Source organism: Antennarius striatus, chromosome 10 (assembly GCF_040054535.1).
Source record: "Antennarius striatus isolate MH-2024 chromosome 10, ASM4005453v1, whole genome shotgun sequence".
In the NCBI taxonomy this organism is placed as follows: Eukaryota; Metazoa; Chordata; class Actinopteri; order Lophiiformes; family Antennariidae; genus Antennarius; species Antennarius striatus.
Window position 1 is genome coordinate 11824159 of NC_090785.1, and position 16797 is coordinate 11840955.

At 38.3% G+C, this 16797-nt stretch overlaps 1 protein-coding gene across 4 annotated transcripts in view; it reads left to right on the plus strand.

Moving 5' to 3' along the window:
* The window catches only part of spock1 (SPARC (osteonectin), cwcv and kazal like domains proteoglycan 1), a 105095-nt gene that overhangs the window by 73406 nt on the left and 14892 nt on the right, over window positions 1–16797 (plus strand). For all 4 annotated transcript variants that reach the window (XM_068326289.1, XM_068326287.1, XM_068326291.1 and 1 more), the window contains 3 exons: window positions 3608–3722; window positions 10158–10290; window positions 13011–13128. In XM_068326289.1, coding sequence (XP_068182390.1) covers window positions 3608–3722; window positions 10158–10290; window positions 13011–13128 — 366 coding nt within the window. The remainder of the gene's footprint in view (window positions 1–3607; window positions 3723–10157; window positions 10291–13010; window positions 13129–16797) is intronic.

The window sequence follows — 16797 nt, forward strand, 5'->3', positions numbered from 1 at the left end:
AGGTATGTCTTGTGGTATGTCCTGTGATGTCAGTGTTTCTTTTTCTCCTGGTGTTTATCCAGTATTTATTCTATCTATCTATCTATCTATCTATCTATCTATCTATCTATCTATCTATCTATCTATCTATCTATCTATCTATCTATCTATCTATCTATCTATCTATCTATCTATCTATCTATCTATCTATCTATCTATCTATCTATTTATCTATCTATCTATCTATCTATCTATCTATCTACATGTATCTATCTATTACAGTATTCATTCAGTGGTTTGACAACAAACAACAAAAAAACAAGTCTAAAAAAATTTCAAATCAGCACCAACATTTTGCTTCAAGTAAAGTTTCAAGGTGTTCAAGTAGTGTTAGTCTCTTAAATATCTTTTAATCTTATGCCTTTGCTTCTCTCAGCACCAGTTCTTCCATGTGTTCACCTTTCCCACTATGAGAGACAATAATCCAGAGGTCATCAGTTAGCCTTATATGCAGCCACGGACACTGGCTGTGCAAATTAGTAGCGACATCTGTCTGTTGAACCATTGCTCTTGCTTTGAAACTATTACTGTAGCATTGTGGGTAATACATGAATGGCTTGCTTCTCCGTGTTGTTCAGTCCTCTAGCATCTACTAATTTCAAAGCATGGCATCTTCACAGTTTCCCCATTAAGCAGCGTCTGATGAAGAATCATTATACCACGCACGACTCCTTACACTTCATTTGGCAATGTCTTATCAGTAGCAGACAACCTTGTACATTTACATAATTCAATATCATTTTCAAGGTAAAACTGTGTTTTAGAGTGTGAAAAGAGTTTTACTTGACACTTTGGAATGAATGGATATGTAATAAGACCTGTTAAGTGTGATTGCTTAAGCATATTGACATATTCACATACAGATTACAACATAGATATATTCAAGATGAGAGAGAAGAGGGGAGAATAAAATAATATTGAGGAAAATAAAAGAGAAGTGGCAAGAGTGTGCTGCAATGCTCCTGCATTACAATTGATTGGCTGGTTTAGCCGCCAATGCTGCTCACTCAGGCTTTAAATAGGTGGATAAAACTCTATGCTACCCTACACACTTCTATTACTGCCTCCCCCACTCCTCCTATTCCTGTCATTTTCTCTTCATCTCTTCTTCAATGTTCTGTTTTGCTGACCTCGTTTATTCTACCCAGCATTTTTCTCTACTCGCTTCTCCATTCCACACGTTTAGAGCATCATCATACCTCCAAATAAACATTTACACTCTTCATAAGAAAGCTTTATCTATGTAATCATCTTCATGTGGTTCTTTGTGTATTTCTATGTCAATAAACTGAGTCTCTCATTCATGTGTATTGGATTTCCAATTTATCTAAGTACAGAGGTCACATACAAATCCAAAATTGTCGTCCAATCTGCCGTTAGCCAGATACCAGCATCCTTTTTCCCTGATCCCTCCTTTCACCCTCTCTCCTCTCTCAATTCATCTCTTATTTCCGTGCAGTGATAAAGTAATTTTGCAGTGGAGAAAAATAAGATGAGTTTCCTGCAGCATTGACAAATGAAGGTGAGGACAGGACTAAATAAGCAGGTGATAGAAAACAGAAAAACATAGCAGACAGCTACCAGGAGGAAGACTGACATATCATTTACCTGCATTCTGAGAAACTCAAGAGTGCAAATGGATCAGTTGATGTATTTTTATCTTTGTATGTCTTATAAATTTCAAGGAAACCTGTCTCTTCCTTTGTTGTGCATCTATTCCTTCGACTCTCTCCAAGCCTCACTTACTGTGTTTTATCAGTGTTATACCTAAATGATGAAGAAAGCTCTCTCACGCACTTTGACAGCTCCAGATACAGTATGTTCAAAGTTACATAAGAGGTGATGCTTGTGGATTGTTGTTCATTCATATAGTAGAGATTGAGGAATTAATTTGAATGGAGACAAGAATTGCTCCATCGTGTCATTCACTCTTGCTGACTTAATGCAGATAAAGCAGTATGTAAGCAGCAACACAGTGTGTGATCAGGCTGGAGACTAGTTGATGTTTGCTGCAGACACCAGCTGTAGCTCAAACACAACCCATTAGGTCTGTAATGGAGACAAGGCGCCTCATTTTCATGATGTTAGCATCCTTGTGTTAATGAGTTGTACTATACATAACACTTTTATCTTGACACTCAGCCTGCATTCTGGACTTGACAGAATGCAGGCTGAGTTAATATTTTTTTTCTTAACAATGGTGAGTGCATGTGGCGCAAAACCTACTCTGTCATTGATCAAAAAAAAGTATTTTATTTTTTCCCTAGTCCTTTATTTTGTTTGGGGAATTTTGGTTAAATTTTACGTTTTTCTTACCTGCAAATCAAGGACAACCTTTGTAACTGACATGTTGAACATCATCATAAACATGACCACCTGTCTGATGCTGGTACTGTGTGTCTGAGGTTCTTGGTGCAACTATATTATTGGGGAAACTTGTGATCATGAGCAAAGTTCAGCCAAATCTCCCACCAACCATACTCACAGCAGGTTCATCCTTTCTTTCCTGTTTATCAGATTTCATGCTTAATTGCACCAAAACATCCTTTGTTTGTACCAGGCTATTTTCACAAATTAGTTTTCCAAGAGTCTCTCCAACTCTTGCTTAATCTCAGGCTTCTTCTACTTCATCCACTTGGGTCAATATATACGGTTACCTTAGGCATAGTTGTAAAAGTTCAACTTTCTCATTTGCCATATTTCTTGTGAATAGTTCTGGGAAATGTTCACTCCCTTTTCTTCCCATTAGCCACTTTCATTCCCAAATCTGAACCGCAGATTAGAAACTGAACTGTGTCCTATTTCAAAAAACATTCTACACCGCAGTGGCAGTTTCTCTGTTTTCTCTGTCTGGACTGATACAACCTCAGGCATATTGATCATTTGGAACAACCTTAATGTTCTTCATCAAGCTCACCTCAGCTCCATCTATTTGTTGAATATTTTTGGGAGCATAGATTTACCCCAACTGGTCCTCAATCTGTCTACAAAAAATCCATTAACAAATCCAGTGCTTGTGATTTCATGAACTGCTGAACTCAGTGTTGTGTTGGGCTGTGGACCTTGCTACTGTAAAAGCTTCTCTCTCTTTTATTGCCTCTGTCTTTTTCACCTCCTCCACCTCATGTATTTTCTCTTTACTTCTGCCTGTCAAATGAAAGTGGGTTTGCGCTGTTATCCTAGTGTGAAATGACACAATGCTCAGAGTCAATGAGCTGTTTTGATCTTTTGTCACCATGGACATCAGCCAGCTGTGCCTGTCTACCACTGTTATAATGTCACTGTTGAGACTGATTTGGAAGAAAATACAGTCGCTGCTCAGAGAGAATAGCCCTCATTAAGCAGCTCAGAATGTTGAAAAACATTCACTTCATACCTTTTACCATTTTTTTCTCAAACTCATTATTTTTCTGCCTGCTTCAGTTAGTGGAATGTAAAAATCTGCCAGCTGAAAAACAAAAAAGAAAAGCTTGATGTTGCTTTTAACTTCAATTGTTCTTGCTCTACATGCTTAAACTAACTTATTTTTACTCCTCAGATTGATTTTACCTTTGATCTCTTGGTGTAGGTCCAGACTCGACCAAGGACCCCTGTCTGAAGGTGCATTGCCCTCCGCATAAGGTGTGCATCAGTCATGACTACCAAACCGCAATCTGCACCAATCGCAAGCAGTCAGCTCACAGGTGATAAGCACTAATATGACATTTTATGAACCCCTGGTTTTGTCACCTCTAACAATGAGGTAATTTTCTGCTGGCAATGGTTTGCTTGTTGTCTTAGCAATTTTTATTCAGCTAATCATGTATGTTACGATCACAATTTTTTTTTTTTGCCATTGTGAGCTACAGATATTTAACTCTAACTCAAGGAAAATGTTTACAATTCTTGGACAAAAGAATATACACGACATCCTGATAAGATATAGGCATAGCAAAGTCTGATCTGATTCCAAATGATATTTCAGTTCTGTTAATCCAGAAGGAAAGACTCATGGAATCCTAGGTGCTACTACACGCACACACACACACGCACACACGCACACACACAAACATACTAGTGGTTGATGACCCTGATGAAGCTAATGAATGATGAAGTTGTTGAATCATTGAAGACTTGATAATGATAGGGAGGTGGAAGAACCAGAGGTTACAGAGAGAGATGTTTAAAAAGACAATGAAGGAGTTTCACTGTGCTGTTGGAAAAATGTGACAAACTGATGCTGACAGGGCATGAATATTGAGCATCAAGAGAGGTGTGTGTGACAGAATGGAAGGCAAGATGATCCATAACTCAGATGTGGAGAGGGGTTCTTCCTAGGTAAACTTTTTATGGAGTCTGAGAGGACAAATAATACAATAAGGTTGCAACTAAGATCTAACTGCTGATTCCAATAGCGTCTTAAGATGTTACTGAGCTGTATCCTGAAAGAAAGCACAATTAGTGAAAAGCTGTTTTTTTATTCTTGTTTTTTGAAATAACTATCACACCAATTTGACTCCAGATTCTAGATGTCAGTTTTCTTACTAGGCATCATACTATGAAGTCCGAACTATCGCAGGACAGTGCTGAGGGAATGGAGAGACTGAAATTCCTTTGCAGACATTTGCACTCTGACTGCTGTCCATTTAACCTTGGCTTCCCACAGGAAGTGACTGCAGCTCATTATATCCACATATTGTGTCCTTGGACGAGGCACTGAACCCTAAATGACCACTTAGGCCACCACTGAATGATACCCTGCTATCAGAATTTAAAACACACTGGTATATGGAATTATCAATAAATGAAGGGCACCAGTAAACCCTATCACAAAGCAAAGTGGAATCCACATATTGCGCAAACCCCTAGGCCAGTGGTTCTGAACCTGGGTTCGATCGAACCCTATGGGTTCGGTAAGTTGGTCTCAGGGGTTCAGTGGAGACGGAGGTCAAGACAAAATACACGACATGATGTGTCGGGTTTCGAGTGACACGATGTGTTGGGTGTCAGGTGACACGATGTGTTGGGTGTTTTTGTCGAACATACACGAATCACTGTGTACGTTTGACACATCGTGTCAATTCGTGGTGACACCCCCCCCCCCCTTAGCCATCACTGGCTGCAGGTGATCACGCTACATCGATTAGCCTACCTGTGCTACATGGGATTTTGCGCACTCAGTAGTCGATTTGCGCCTGTCATTTTAATTCATAGTAACTATGTTGAGCAAAAAAAGAAAGTGGTCGGACGAATATGAGCAACGTGAATTTGCATGTAGTCTATAACGGAACGTGATGGGAGTCAGCGTTCTGCATGATTTGCAATATCAAGTTGAGCAACTCGTCTCACACTGGCAAAAATAAAGGAACACTTCCTTAAGCTAAATGGAAAATAACAGAAACAGACTTTGCTGTGAAAATGACATAAGAGTAGCACTTGCCAAGGTGAAGCCATATCTGAACTGGTCACTCAATAAAAACAGCTGAAGTCACACTGATTTGCAGGTTGGTCATTTCATGTGAGTTCATGCACTGTCTTGGTTTTGTTCTTTGAAAAATGTGACATTAATGCACAATTCATTAAATACATCAGTAAAACATATGTACTCATGTCTTTAATTTGAAAAAAAATTAATTGTGTTTTACTAAAGAAGGGTTCGGTGAGTGAGCATATGAAACCGACAGGGTTCGGTACCTCCAACATGGTGACGAACCACTGCCTTAGGCTTAAAAAGAACAACCAAAAAGAAATGGATGGAGAGAAGCATTTATTAATAATTAAGTAATAATAATATGAACAAAGGTTACTCTCAACTCTAAATCAGTAAAATTAAACAGCAAAAAATCTCTTGGCTTGTTGGATCCTGTTTTTGTGTGTGTGTGTGTGTGTGTGTGTGTGTGTGTGTGTGTGTGTGTGTGTGTGTGTGTGTGTGTGTGTGTGTGTGTGTGTGTGTGTGTGTGTGTGTGTGTGTGTGTGTGTGTGTGTGTGTGTGTTTTCAACTTTTTATGTTGCCAATTTTAAATTATTTCAATTTAACAGTTCAGCAAGCTTTTCACCAAAAACACATCTGCCTTTTTTTTCTCTGTGTGCAGTTTAATTTAATTAATCCTCAAGTCATTATTTCCACAGCTTCTTGGCTTTAATACCTTTCTTTGTATTACATTAATTACATGTCCTATTTGCTCCTTTAAATGTCAAAGTATTCACGCAAAATCTGTATTTAGAGCATCACTCAGTGAGGCTTTGAGCCTCGATATCATTTCATCGATGAATTAAATGAATTCCAGTAATTACCATAACAGGGATTCTGTGTCCTTTTCAGAGGGCACCAAACTTTGAAGCCAATAGTTAACAACCACTGTGTTGCAGTGATTATGTAGATGGTTGTTATTCAGTGCTGTAGAAAAATTGCCTTTTTGAAGTTGCCAGGTATGTGCGTTAAACTTTGTGGTGTTGTTTTGCTGATTTTTTTTTTTGCCATCTCTAAGAATTTTTAGCCCAGGTTTTAACATAAGTCTGTTGTGCTATAGGTTATTAATTATACTACTTCATTTCTCATTTTTGTGTTTGGATTGAGGTCTTGGAAAGTGCATTAGCAGCTCGTTTTGCAAAGTTACAAAGTTAATTTGTGAACATACAGCTTTGTCCTGTGGTTCTGCAGAATCAGATCCTTTTCAAATGAGATCAAAATGTGAACTTTCAGCCACCAGATGTAAATCACTGATATGAGAGAGACAGAAACAGTTTTCATATACAGTATATTCATCTTACCTTGTCTACCAGTATCTTTCATTTCTCAGTACAAAGTGTGTGTCTATTTAACGAGGCTAATGGCTGTGTTGGTCACTCAACAGTTGATACCCCTCCACACTTTTGTGGTTTAAATGCCTAACAAAGTGTTGAATTTTGAACTTTTTATTTAATCTAATATTTACTCATTTTGACATCGGTCCTATTTTCAAGCTTGCAGTCTTAATTTAAAGAAGATGGTTTAGTCAAGATATTTTAGACTGGTCTGTATTAATTTAGCATTCATTTTACTTTTGAATAATTTGAATGGAGTTAGACAGTTTTTGTAAAACAGAAAAATAACCACATAAACCCCAGGCTTACTTAGAATTAGTGCTATGTTTGTTTCTGACCAGTGCCATCAAATTTCAAAGATGGAGTTGTGTGTATAATCAGAGTTTTCTGGTACGGTGGGGAGGGAAGAATGAGAATAGGGAGACTTTTTAGTCATTGCAGTCACCCACGGGGGGTGCACATCGATGGCAACAATGTCAGTCAGTGTATCCATACAAAGAAGGCAGCCTGAGCCTGATTGACAATTCATATACAATAATCACTAAAGCGTACAGTACCACATTAAGAGGCTAGTGTCCCAATTCTGTGACGGGTCTCTGTCTTGAGATTCAATCTTACAAAATATTTTTTTTGTTTTTTCAGACATTTGGCAACTTGTTTTATTTTATTTTATCTTATCTTATTTTAATTTACAGTAGTTTACTTGATTTTATTTTATCCTGTCTTAAGACAGGCAAGGCCCATTGAGATCTCTTTTTCCAGGGAGTCCTGGATCAAGGTAGCAGCTACAAAGGCTAAAATCAAATATGTGAAACAAACAATTGATCATTATAAAAGACATACAATATACAGTAAATAGATTTTACAAAGTAACAACTAAAAAAAGAGACACAAATAGCCATTGCATTAATATTCATAACACAATCTGGCGTAGGTCTAATTTATGTAAAACAGTGACATGTTTCCTTATGGGCAGAATGCAAAAGATCTTTAAAAGTATTAAGAAATGGGAAGGCTTCTAAGGAGATTGTATTTTTCAGCTCATTCCACACTCAGGGAGCATAAAAAGAAAAAGCTCCTCTCCAAACTCTGTGTGCACCCTTAGGACGTGTAAAAGAATCTGTTTAGTGGATCTGGTGTATTTGCAGTAATGGTAGGAAAGAGACTGAAGATACAAAAAGGTAGTACTATATTCCAAACAATGTCCTCATAATAAAGAGCAACTTTTTTTTTCTATTCTGGACAAATCCATCAGATTCACTAAAGATGCAGTGATGAGTAGATGAACCTGCACCCATTACAAAGCATAATGCGGCATGGTATGCAGAATCCAATTTCATAGGGAAGGATAAATTGACATGCATGTAAATCACATTGCCATAATTTAATACAGATGTGCATGTGCTTTGCACAATTTTATTTAGGAGAATGATTAAGAATGATTAATTCAATTTGCTCTTTGCTTTTTCAACAAGTTATTGTTGTTGAAAAACTGTTGTCAAAATGTATTTTTCACTAAGCCATGTGCCTAAATATTTGTAGAGCACAGCCCTCTCTATACATTATCCTAATGGCGAACTGGTGTGTTCTACAGCTCTGAAATTAGGAGGAATGAATGCCATATTTGTGTGGTTTGTTTGTTAGTTTTTTTTTGTTTGCTACAAATTATTTTAGACATCTGCCTTAAGTTTGGCTGTGAGCTCTAAGCCATACTTAAATCCTGTCTTAGTAAAACCCGTCGAAGATACATATTTCTGAAGTTGTCTTTCACTATTAACAAAGTGATGAGGGTGATGTGTTTTTATGTACACACCTCCCATGTACCCATTTTTGTATTATATGTCTTCATTGATGTTAAACCTAATACACCCATTACTGATCAGTTGTATCTCCGTGTCCTTTGATCACACTTTCATCCCAACTTCTATTTCGGAACTCGAAGCCATCAAGCTAAAAAAAAACAATGGTCTTAAAAATATTCTTGCATGTTACACAACCCCTGCTAGAAAACGTACCAGCATCATTTGTGAAATTTTAAACATTTAATCTCTTTCTCAGTTAGCAAGAACTTCAATTAGCAGGGACAAATTAGAAAAAGTTTTTCTTCTGTGAAATGCACTCGTGGCCAGGATCCTGATTATTTGTGCTTGTCAGTTTAATATTGCCTCTGCTCTGCAGCCGAGTATCAAAGAAACATTTAATTGGACATGCATGTTTACAGTACATTCCAGAGATATCAGGGTCATGTGTGGTTTTAATTCTATTATCAATTGCAAACTAATTTTTTAATTAAAAAAATATGCAGTATGTTTATTAAATTGCACATCAACTATTGGTCAGTTTTCACACCATGCTGAAATCATATCAAAAGTTCTCTGATGAATTCATTTTTATTTTAACCACGTATGTGAATGCGTGGTTTATATACTGCACTGACTCACAAATGTGCATTTTTTACACACAAACAATTTCTTTCTTCTTATCATTATTGTTTTTATTATTTTTAACACATTTCTTATTGTTGTTGTTGCTGTTGTAGTTGTTAAAAATACTAATATCTGTGTTTACATATACAGTATATGCATTATATTTATTTGTATTCATAGATTTTACACGTTATGCTGTTCACTTTGCATCACGCATTGTCACATTAGTTTCTCTGTAAAGAGTCTGACTGATTCTAAATCTGTCTTTGCTGGATGGATCAGGAGGCAACCGGGTGTTTAGTGAGAGCACTTTCATAGAAAATTGTTGCAAGATGTGGATCAAAGGTAATTACACTTTTTTTTTTTTTTTAAAAACCTCAGTGGTCCAATCAGGATTCAGTTTGCTCCAGCTGACCCTGACAACCACACACTTTCTGCCTGGTGGAAAATGTGTTCTGCTAGTTTGGATAATAGCACTGACATGAAAGTTATTACAGCACTTTAATTTTCTCTCATACATGGAAATGAAATGCTATTACTGATTAAAAGGTTATGGCTGCAAGCACTCTGGATTTTATCCTTATGCCCTTACCAAAGGGGTCATAAAAATACATTTTACAATCCAACCTTAATGTTGAATAGTTCATCTACATCTAATCACCCAAAAACCACAGGACAGAAAGCATGCATTCTTAATGGGTCCCTAATAGTTTGCAACAAGTAATTTGTGTCAGTTTTTACAGTTTTCTGCATAGTTGAACATATTTTATTTTCATCGCAACTTGTTCACATCACCTACGTCAGAGATTAAAGTTTATCCATTCCAGTGTTTTTTCAAAAGCAATGTTGATTTTCATATTTATGACTACTTATTCAAAGTCTGTTTCCCCCTTTCACTGTCTCTTTTAGTGTGAAACCTAGGAAAGGTAGTACGGACTACAAGCACAGGCTTGAAACTGGTGCACGCAAAAAATGTAGACTCTGCTCAACACTCCAGTCAAGTCCTGTGTGTGGATCTGATGGACACACTTACTCTTCCAAGGTGAGACTTTCATTTCTACATTTGTGGCTTTTAATTTGTCATTCTTAACATAGTACTTAGAATTGCTCTCAAAAGACACAAACTAAAGATATATATAAGTTGTGTGTCAGAATGTGTATTTTTATTTAGACATACACTGTAGGTAATTTTGTCTTCCAAAACCTCCCTCTCCCCCCATGTCTGCAACCCTTGATCATGGTCTTGGTCATATTAAATTACACATAGCCACAAACTCACAATGTCATGTCATGATAAAGGACAATGGAACAACATCTTTATGATAAAAAAGAAGAAGAAAAAGAGTAGAGAAAGAACATACTGGAGTTGAGGAGTAAAAATGAGGTGTGTCTGTCTCTGTTTGGTAGCAACTCCCTGGATTTACATTGGCATCCACTTTCAGTTTTTGTGCCAAGCAAACTGAACAGTGTAAAGCTTTCAAGTGTCTAGTTATAGATACAATATTTTTAATTAATTACAGTGTTTCAGTCAGTTATGTTCTTTAAACCTATAGCAGTGACTAAGGAAACAAAATCAATAAAAGCATTTCAATCAATTCAGAAGTTTATTTACACATAAGCCATGTCATTTCTCAGGTCTACAAGAAATAAATATACATCCACATATTGTGATGATCGTGTTTCAGTTTTTAATACATTACTAACCAGGTATGTGTGGAACAAACTTATGTACGGCACTTTGACTCATTCATCATCGTCAGTACATCAGTACATTGACTTTGAACGACATGTCTGGTTTAAGATGTGTTGAGGCGAAGAGTTGAAGGATGGAAAAGAAGAGAAGAAAGGAAGGCAGAGCTGGAAGTTAGGTAGTGGAGAGATGAGTCCCTGTAGTCCAACTTAAACTCTACTCACAAATGAGCTGCTGATCTCAAGCTTGTTTGTGTTTTAATATTACATTACATGCATCCCTCATCAGGTTGGCCCACACGCTCAGTGTCCAATTAGGAGGACAGTTCTGTAACCTCATGATAGACTAAAGCCCACAGAGTTAAATCCATTACTTCCTTCCTCTTAAATTGTCCTGTCTCATCCCTTCTACTCTCCATTCAGGTCTTTTTTATTTTAAATAACAAATAGTACCCCATGGCTCAAAATCTTTAACTTAAAGAGAAGAAAGATAGACTTTTTTATTTTTTTACTTTTGTCAGCAAAGAGATTTTGATTTGATATAACCAGCTTTGCTCAGTGGACCACCGGCATCTAGCTCCGACTGCTAACTATGCAAGCTGCAATTAGAGGCTGCAGCTCTGTGCTCTGCACAAGTAACAACTCACACCTGAACCATGATCCTGCCTCTAACAGGCTGTTGTACCACATTTGCATGACTCCAGAGTTTTTAAGATCACTCCCGTTGAAGCAGTGCACAACAACAAACAACCCAGCAGAGAGGAGGCACAGATGCTGAAATTGAAGGAGGCAGGCTCACTTTTATGCAGGCATCAACTTGGCTGCCTAAACAACAATATCGCATTTCTACCTTCATATAGAAACTGGGAATATGCAATAAATGTGCAACAACATAATTTGTCACTAGGAAGTCTCTCTTTCTCCTTCCTCTGTCTGGGGAGACACAACTGTACAGATCACTGTTTCTCTGTCAACAAATTTCATTAAACACCATTAGCAGCTCTATCGAAGAGATGACAGGGAGGAAATGACAGATTGAAATAACAGCAGGGTGAATGAAAGTGCAGTCAAGATAAGGATAAGCCTATGTATGGTGTATGTGTTTAGATTTCTCTCCCACTAAAACACTGTCATCATCTCACAAACAGAGTTTATATACCTCCTTCAGTTTTCATTTTTCTTCTTGGAAGGATCTTATAATTGGATTTTTTTTCCTCTAACTAGTATAGTTTTCTATCCCCCACTTACATGAAATGAGATTTATTGTGTTAAATTACATTCTGAATGAGTTCATCTTGCTTTTTGCATAGCAATATGTTCTTACTGTGTTGAATAATAGAATGTCAGTAGGCATCTCTGTGTCTAATGGTGTGTCTACACAGCTACCTAATGGACAAATCTGTCCAATGAAGATAAATAGTCAAGCCTGTCTCAGCAAATCTTTCCCTTAATCAGTTCAACAAAGAAAGTTCAATGTTCAAAGCCTGACATATTTGAAGTTCAGTTGTAAATACCAGTCAGAAGTTTGGATGTAGTTTCCTATTTAAGTGGATAGAAGGTCTGACTTTTGGCTGGGGCTGTAAATTCTCTAAATTACATGTCGAGAATTCATAACTCTCCATTCGAAGGTTATGGGGGCACAGTACCCCAGTTACAAGTTGGTGCAGTATTATCCAAATTATCTTGACTTATAACCTCTAGTAGGATCAAGTTTCAAAGACACAGATCCCAACATTCTCCGAAATGAAAAATCTGTATTAGACTTCCTTGACATTTTTGTCTATTCTTCCTTCACTACATGCATACAGTATTAGTATTCTGCAGGAGTATGAGGCTCTGATGATTATTTTGTAGTTGGGTTTGGTGGAAGGTAATATATTTAACTATAGGAAAAAATACAAAATTTACAACCAATGATTCAAACATCTCTTTTTTTTCATTTAAGTTCCTTATTCTCTACATTCCATAAATCTAAATCTTTGGAAGCTGAGATGAAAAATATACTTTTTCTATGTGCATTTCTAAAGTCCATCCATACCCATGTTTTATATTTGTATGCGTGTGTTTCTTCAGTGCAAGCTGGAGTTTCAAAGCTGTCTGTCTGGGAAGACAATCTCAACAAAGTGTGATGGACTGTGTCCCTGTCTGCCTGGTCAGGATTTCAGCAAACCACATAAGGTGGTGGCGGCTGGTGAGTACTGGAGCTGTCAATTTTTCTAAATGAACTCATACACAGCTTGTTAGTCTTGCGCGTTGTTAAGGGTTGCATAGTTAGCCTGTCTCTGTTTCTTTCCTGTACGGGCGTAGAGGATGGATGCAACTATGCATATTGAGATTAGGACGGGTAGACATGGAGGAGATCATCTGTATCTGAATAATTTTCAGGTTCTTGTGGGTGCCTCATAAACACTGGTGTGACAGCTCAAACACACGACACTTTCATAGATAATTCCTCAAATTCCCCAGAGAGTCATGGTGTATCCATCCCTTTCCTGTCACTTCTTCCCTCACTCAACCCCGCCTCCCCTGCCACCACCACCAGTTTTCCGACAGCTACAGGGAAACAGTGACGAAGTGAGTGTGTATGTCTTATTGTTTGTCACCAAAATGGGATTTCAGGAGATGGATGGAGCGATTCTGGAGGAGAAACGCAATCTTAAGGAAAGAAGCGGAGAAAAGGATGGATTGATGTCGTTTCAGATTTCCTTTCTTCCAGAATAAGGGGGGGGGGGTTGCCTTGTGTGTGATTATTTTGTCTGTCTATCTATCTATCTATCTATCTGTCTGTCTGTCTGTCTGTCTGTCTGTCTGTCTAGTTCTCGTTTAATCGTGCCTCATCTACCCTCTGAGGTCTTTTCCAATCTCTGAGTAGGAGGCATTTATAAAAATCCGGAGGTTCATCAGGCACATTTAATACAAAAAAAGTATCTGCTAATTAATGATAGCTCTCTTTTTACCCTCGACTCTCTTCCATTAATGGCTGAATAATACGGGAAACAGAGTGATGCTGTAATGGAGAAGTCTTTAACAAACTCGACTGCTGCTTAATTAATTCCCTTTCATCTTTACTTCATAGAAACTGCAATTATTTGTTTGGTTTGCTGAGAGCTTGGCTTCAGGACTGAACTGAATGAGAGATGAGTTTGGGTGGAGTGGAACCAAATCTAGGTCTTGGATAGCGTCATTAAGCAATATTTTTCTTACTATCATTGCTTGGCTCTCTGCTTGGAATTGTGTCTACTTGAATATAGCTGTTTCCCCTGTTCATATTTCTGTAAAGGATACTCATGAGTCTGATTTCTAAATTTCTTTCCTGTTCGCAGCCCAGTAAGATAAGTGTCCCAATAATTGTGTATTTGGTAGTTCAGTGGATACCTCTTAGCAAGAAGGTCCAGGTTTGATTCCTTTCTGAGCGGAGTTTGTTTGTTCTCTCCGTGTCCGCATGGGTTTTCTCTGGGTTCTTCCTCTCCCACCTCCAAAAACATGCAGCTTAGATGAATTGATCACTCCAAATTGTCCATGGTTGTTAGTGTGATAATGAGTGGTTTTGGTCTTTCATATGGCCCAGTTATGAGCTGGCGTTTTTTTCAGAGTGTACCCTGCCTTTCTCCCATAGCCAGCTCTTATAGGTTCCAGCAGACCCGTGACCTGCAAGGCAAAGTGACACGAAACAATGGACAAGGATATTGATGAATGGATAGCTGTGCATTCAAATGCAGCAGGGATAAGTGGTGTGTGTGTGTGTGTGTGTGTGTGTGTGTGTGTGTGTGTGTGTGTGTGTGTGTGTGTGTGTGTGTGTGTGTGTGTGTGTGTGTGTGTGTGTGTGTGTGTGTGTGTGCGCGCGCGCGCGTGTTTATTTGTGTGTCTGTTGTCTTCCAACCTGATATTGTCTCTCATGATCTGCATCACAAAATGGTAAACAGCTGATGCTGCAGTAGGTGAGGAAACCAGTTTGTCAGATTGTGTTTCTATGGTTACAAGATTGAAAAAATGCAGTACATGTACTCACTCCTGTGTGTTGGTAGCTACAGGTTCACTGGGCCTATTATACATGTGTCTATGAATATTAAGCTGCTAAATCACTTTCAGCTTTGACACATGTCCACTACTCAGGAGTGATTTGTTGTGATGTTGCTTTCACACTGGAGATGAAAAATGTCAAGCAGTCCTGAGCATGTCTTTAGAAGGAGTCAGTCAATTCCATGTATTAACTCCTCAGTAATAGGCTGGTTGTACTATACGTAACTCTGTTGTTTTACTTACATTTCCAGATTATTGTCATTTTTAATTGAACTTACTTTTGGGAATTTATACCCTGCTGAAGAGGCACTACAATGTTGTTTTATTTGTTGGCTTCATTTCAAATGACAAAGCATCACTTTTTTAATAATTTTATTAAAAGTCAGCAAGGATACAAAGTGGTTAACACAGTTGCCTCACAATACAAGGGTTCGTGGTTTGAATCCATTTGTGCCTGTATGCGTGGAGTTTGTGTGTTATTTTCCTGTCATGTGGATTTTCTCACTGTTCTTCAGCTTCCTACCTCAGTCTGGGCCAAAAACCGGTACTGGTCTGTGAGTCAATTGGTACTGGGTCCCACAGAATACGTAACTTACCTTATTTTAGTTTTATTTAATTTCTGGTTTTGAAAAATTGTGTTTTTGTTTGTTTGTTTGTTTGTTTGTTTTTGGGGGGGGTAAATGACCGGATTCTGTCCACCACATCTGCCTTTGACCCACTCTTTGCAAAGATGCTTATTGAGGCCGCCCAACAGAAACTCCAAAGCTAGCAAAACAAACAAAATACAAATGGCGCATTGTTATGAAAGCGCTGCTTAGATAGATAGATAGATAGATAGATAGATAGATAGATACTTTATTAATCCCGGAGGAAATTGCATATATCCACTGCTCAGGCATTACTTAACAAATAATACTGGATAAACACCAGGAGAAAAGGAAACACTGACATCACAGGACATACCACAAGACATACATTACACTAACAGACAGGCACATGCAGCACTAACAGGACTTATATACTAAACTATAGCTAAAAATATAAACGGTATAAAATTTAAAAATATTACAGTATTAAAATATAAACAGTATAAAATAAAATCTAAACAGTATAAAATTGAATTAAAATATAAAAACAGTATAAAAAATAAATAAATTTTATATATATATATATACAACAGTATAAAATTAAATTTAAATTAAATTAAATCCATTTTCAACCCCGTGCTGACCTCGCCACCTCCCCCCCGCTCCTCCTGAGAGAGTCATTGTACCCCCTGATGGCACGGGGCACGAAGGAGGACCTCAGCCTCTCTGTGGAGGCGCTGTGTGACAGCAGTCTGCCGCTGAAGGTGCTTCTCTGCTGGGAGAAGGTGGTGTGTTGGGGGTGGCTGGTGTTGTTCATGATGGCCTTAATTTTAGACATGGTCCTGCTCTCCAGAAGCATATCCACAGAGTCCAGGCTCAGCCCGACCACTGAGCCCGCTCTGCGGATGAGTCTGTTCAGACGGTCCATATCTCTTTTCCTGGCCCCCCCACCCCAACACACAATGGCGTATGACAGCACACTGGAGACTACGGACTGATAGAACATGAAAAGGAGCTTAGGACAGATGTTGAAGGAGGCCAGCCTCCTTAGGAAGTACATCCTGCTCTGCCCCTTCTTGTACACACAGTTGGAGTTGAGTGACCAGTCCAGTCTGCTGTCTAGCTGCAGTCCCAGGTACTTATAGTTTTCTACCACCTCCACCTCACTGCCATTGATGATCACCGGCTGTGGAGAGGGAGGTGCCCGCCGGAAATCCAGAACCATCTCCTTTGTCTTGGAGACGTTGAGCTGG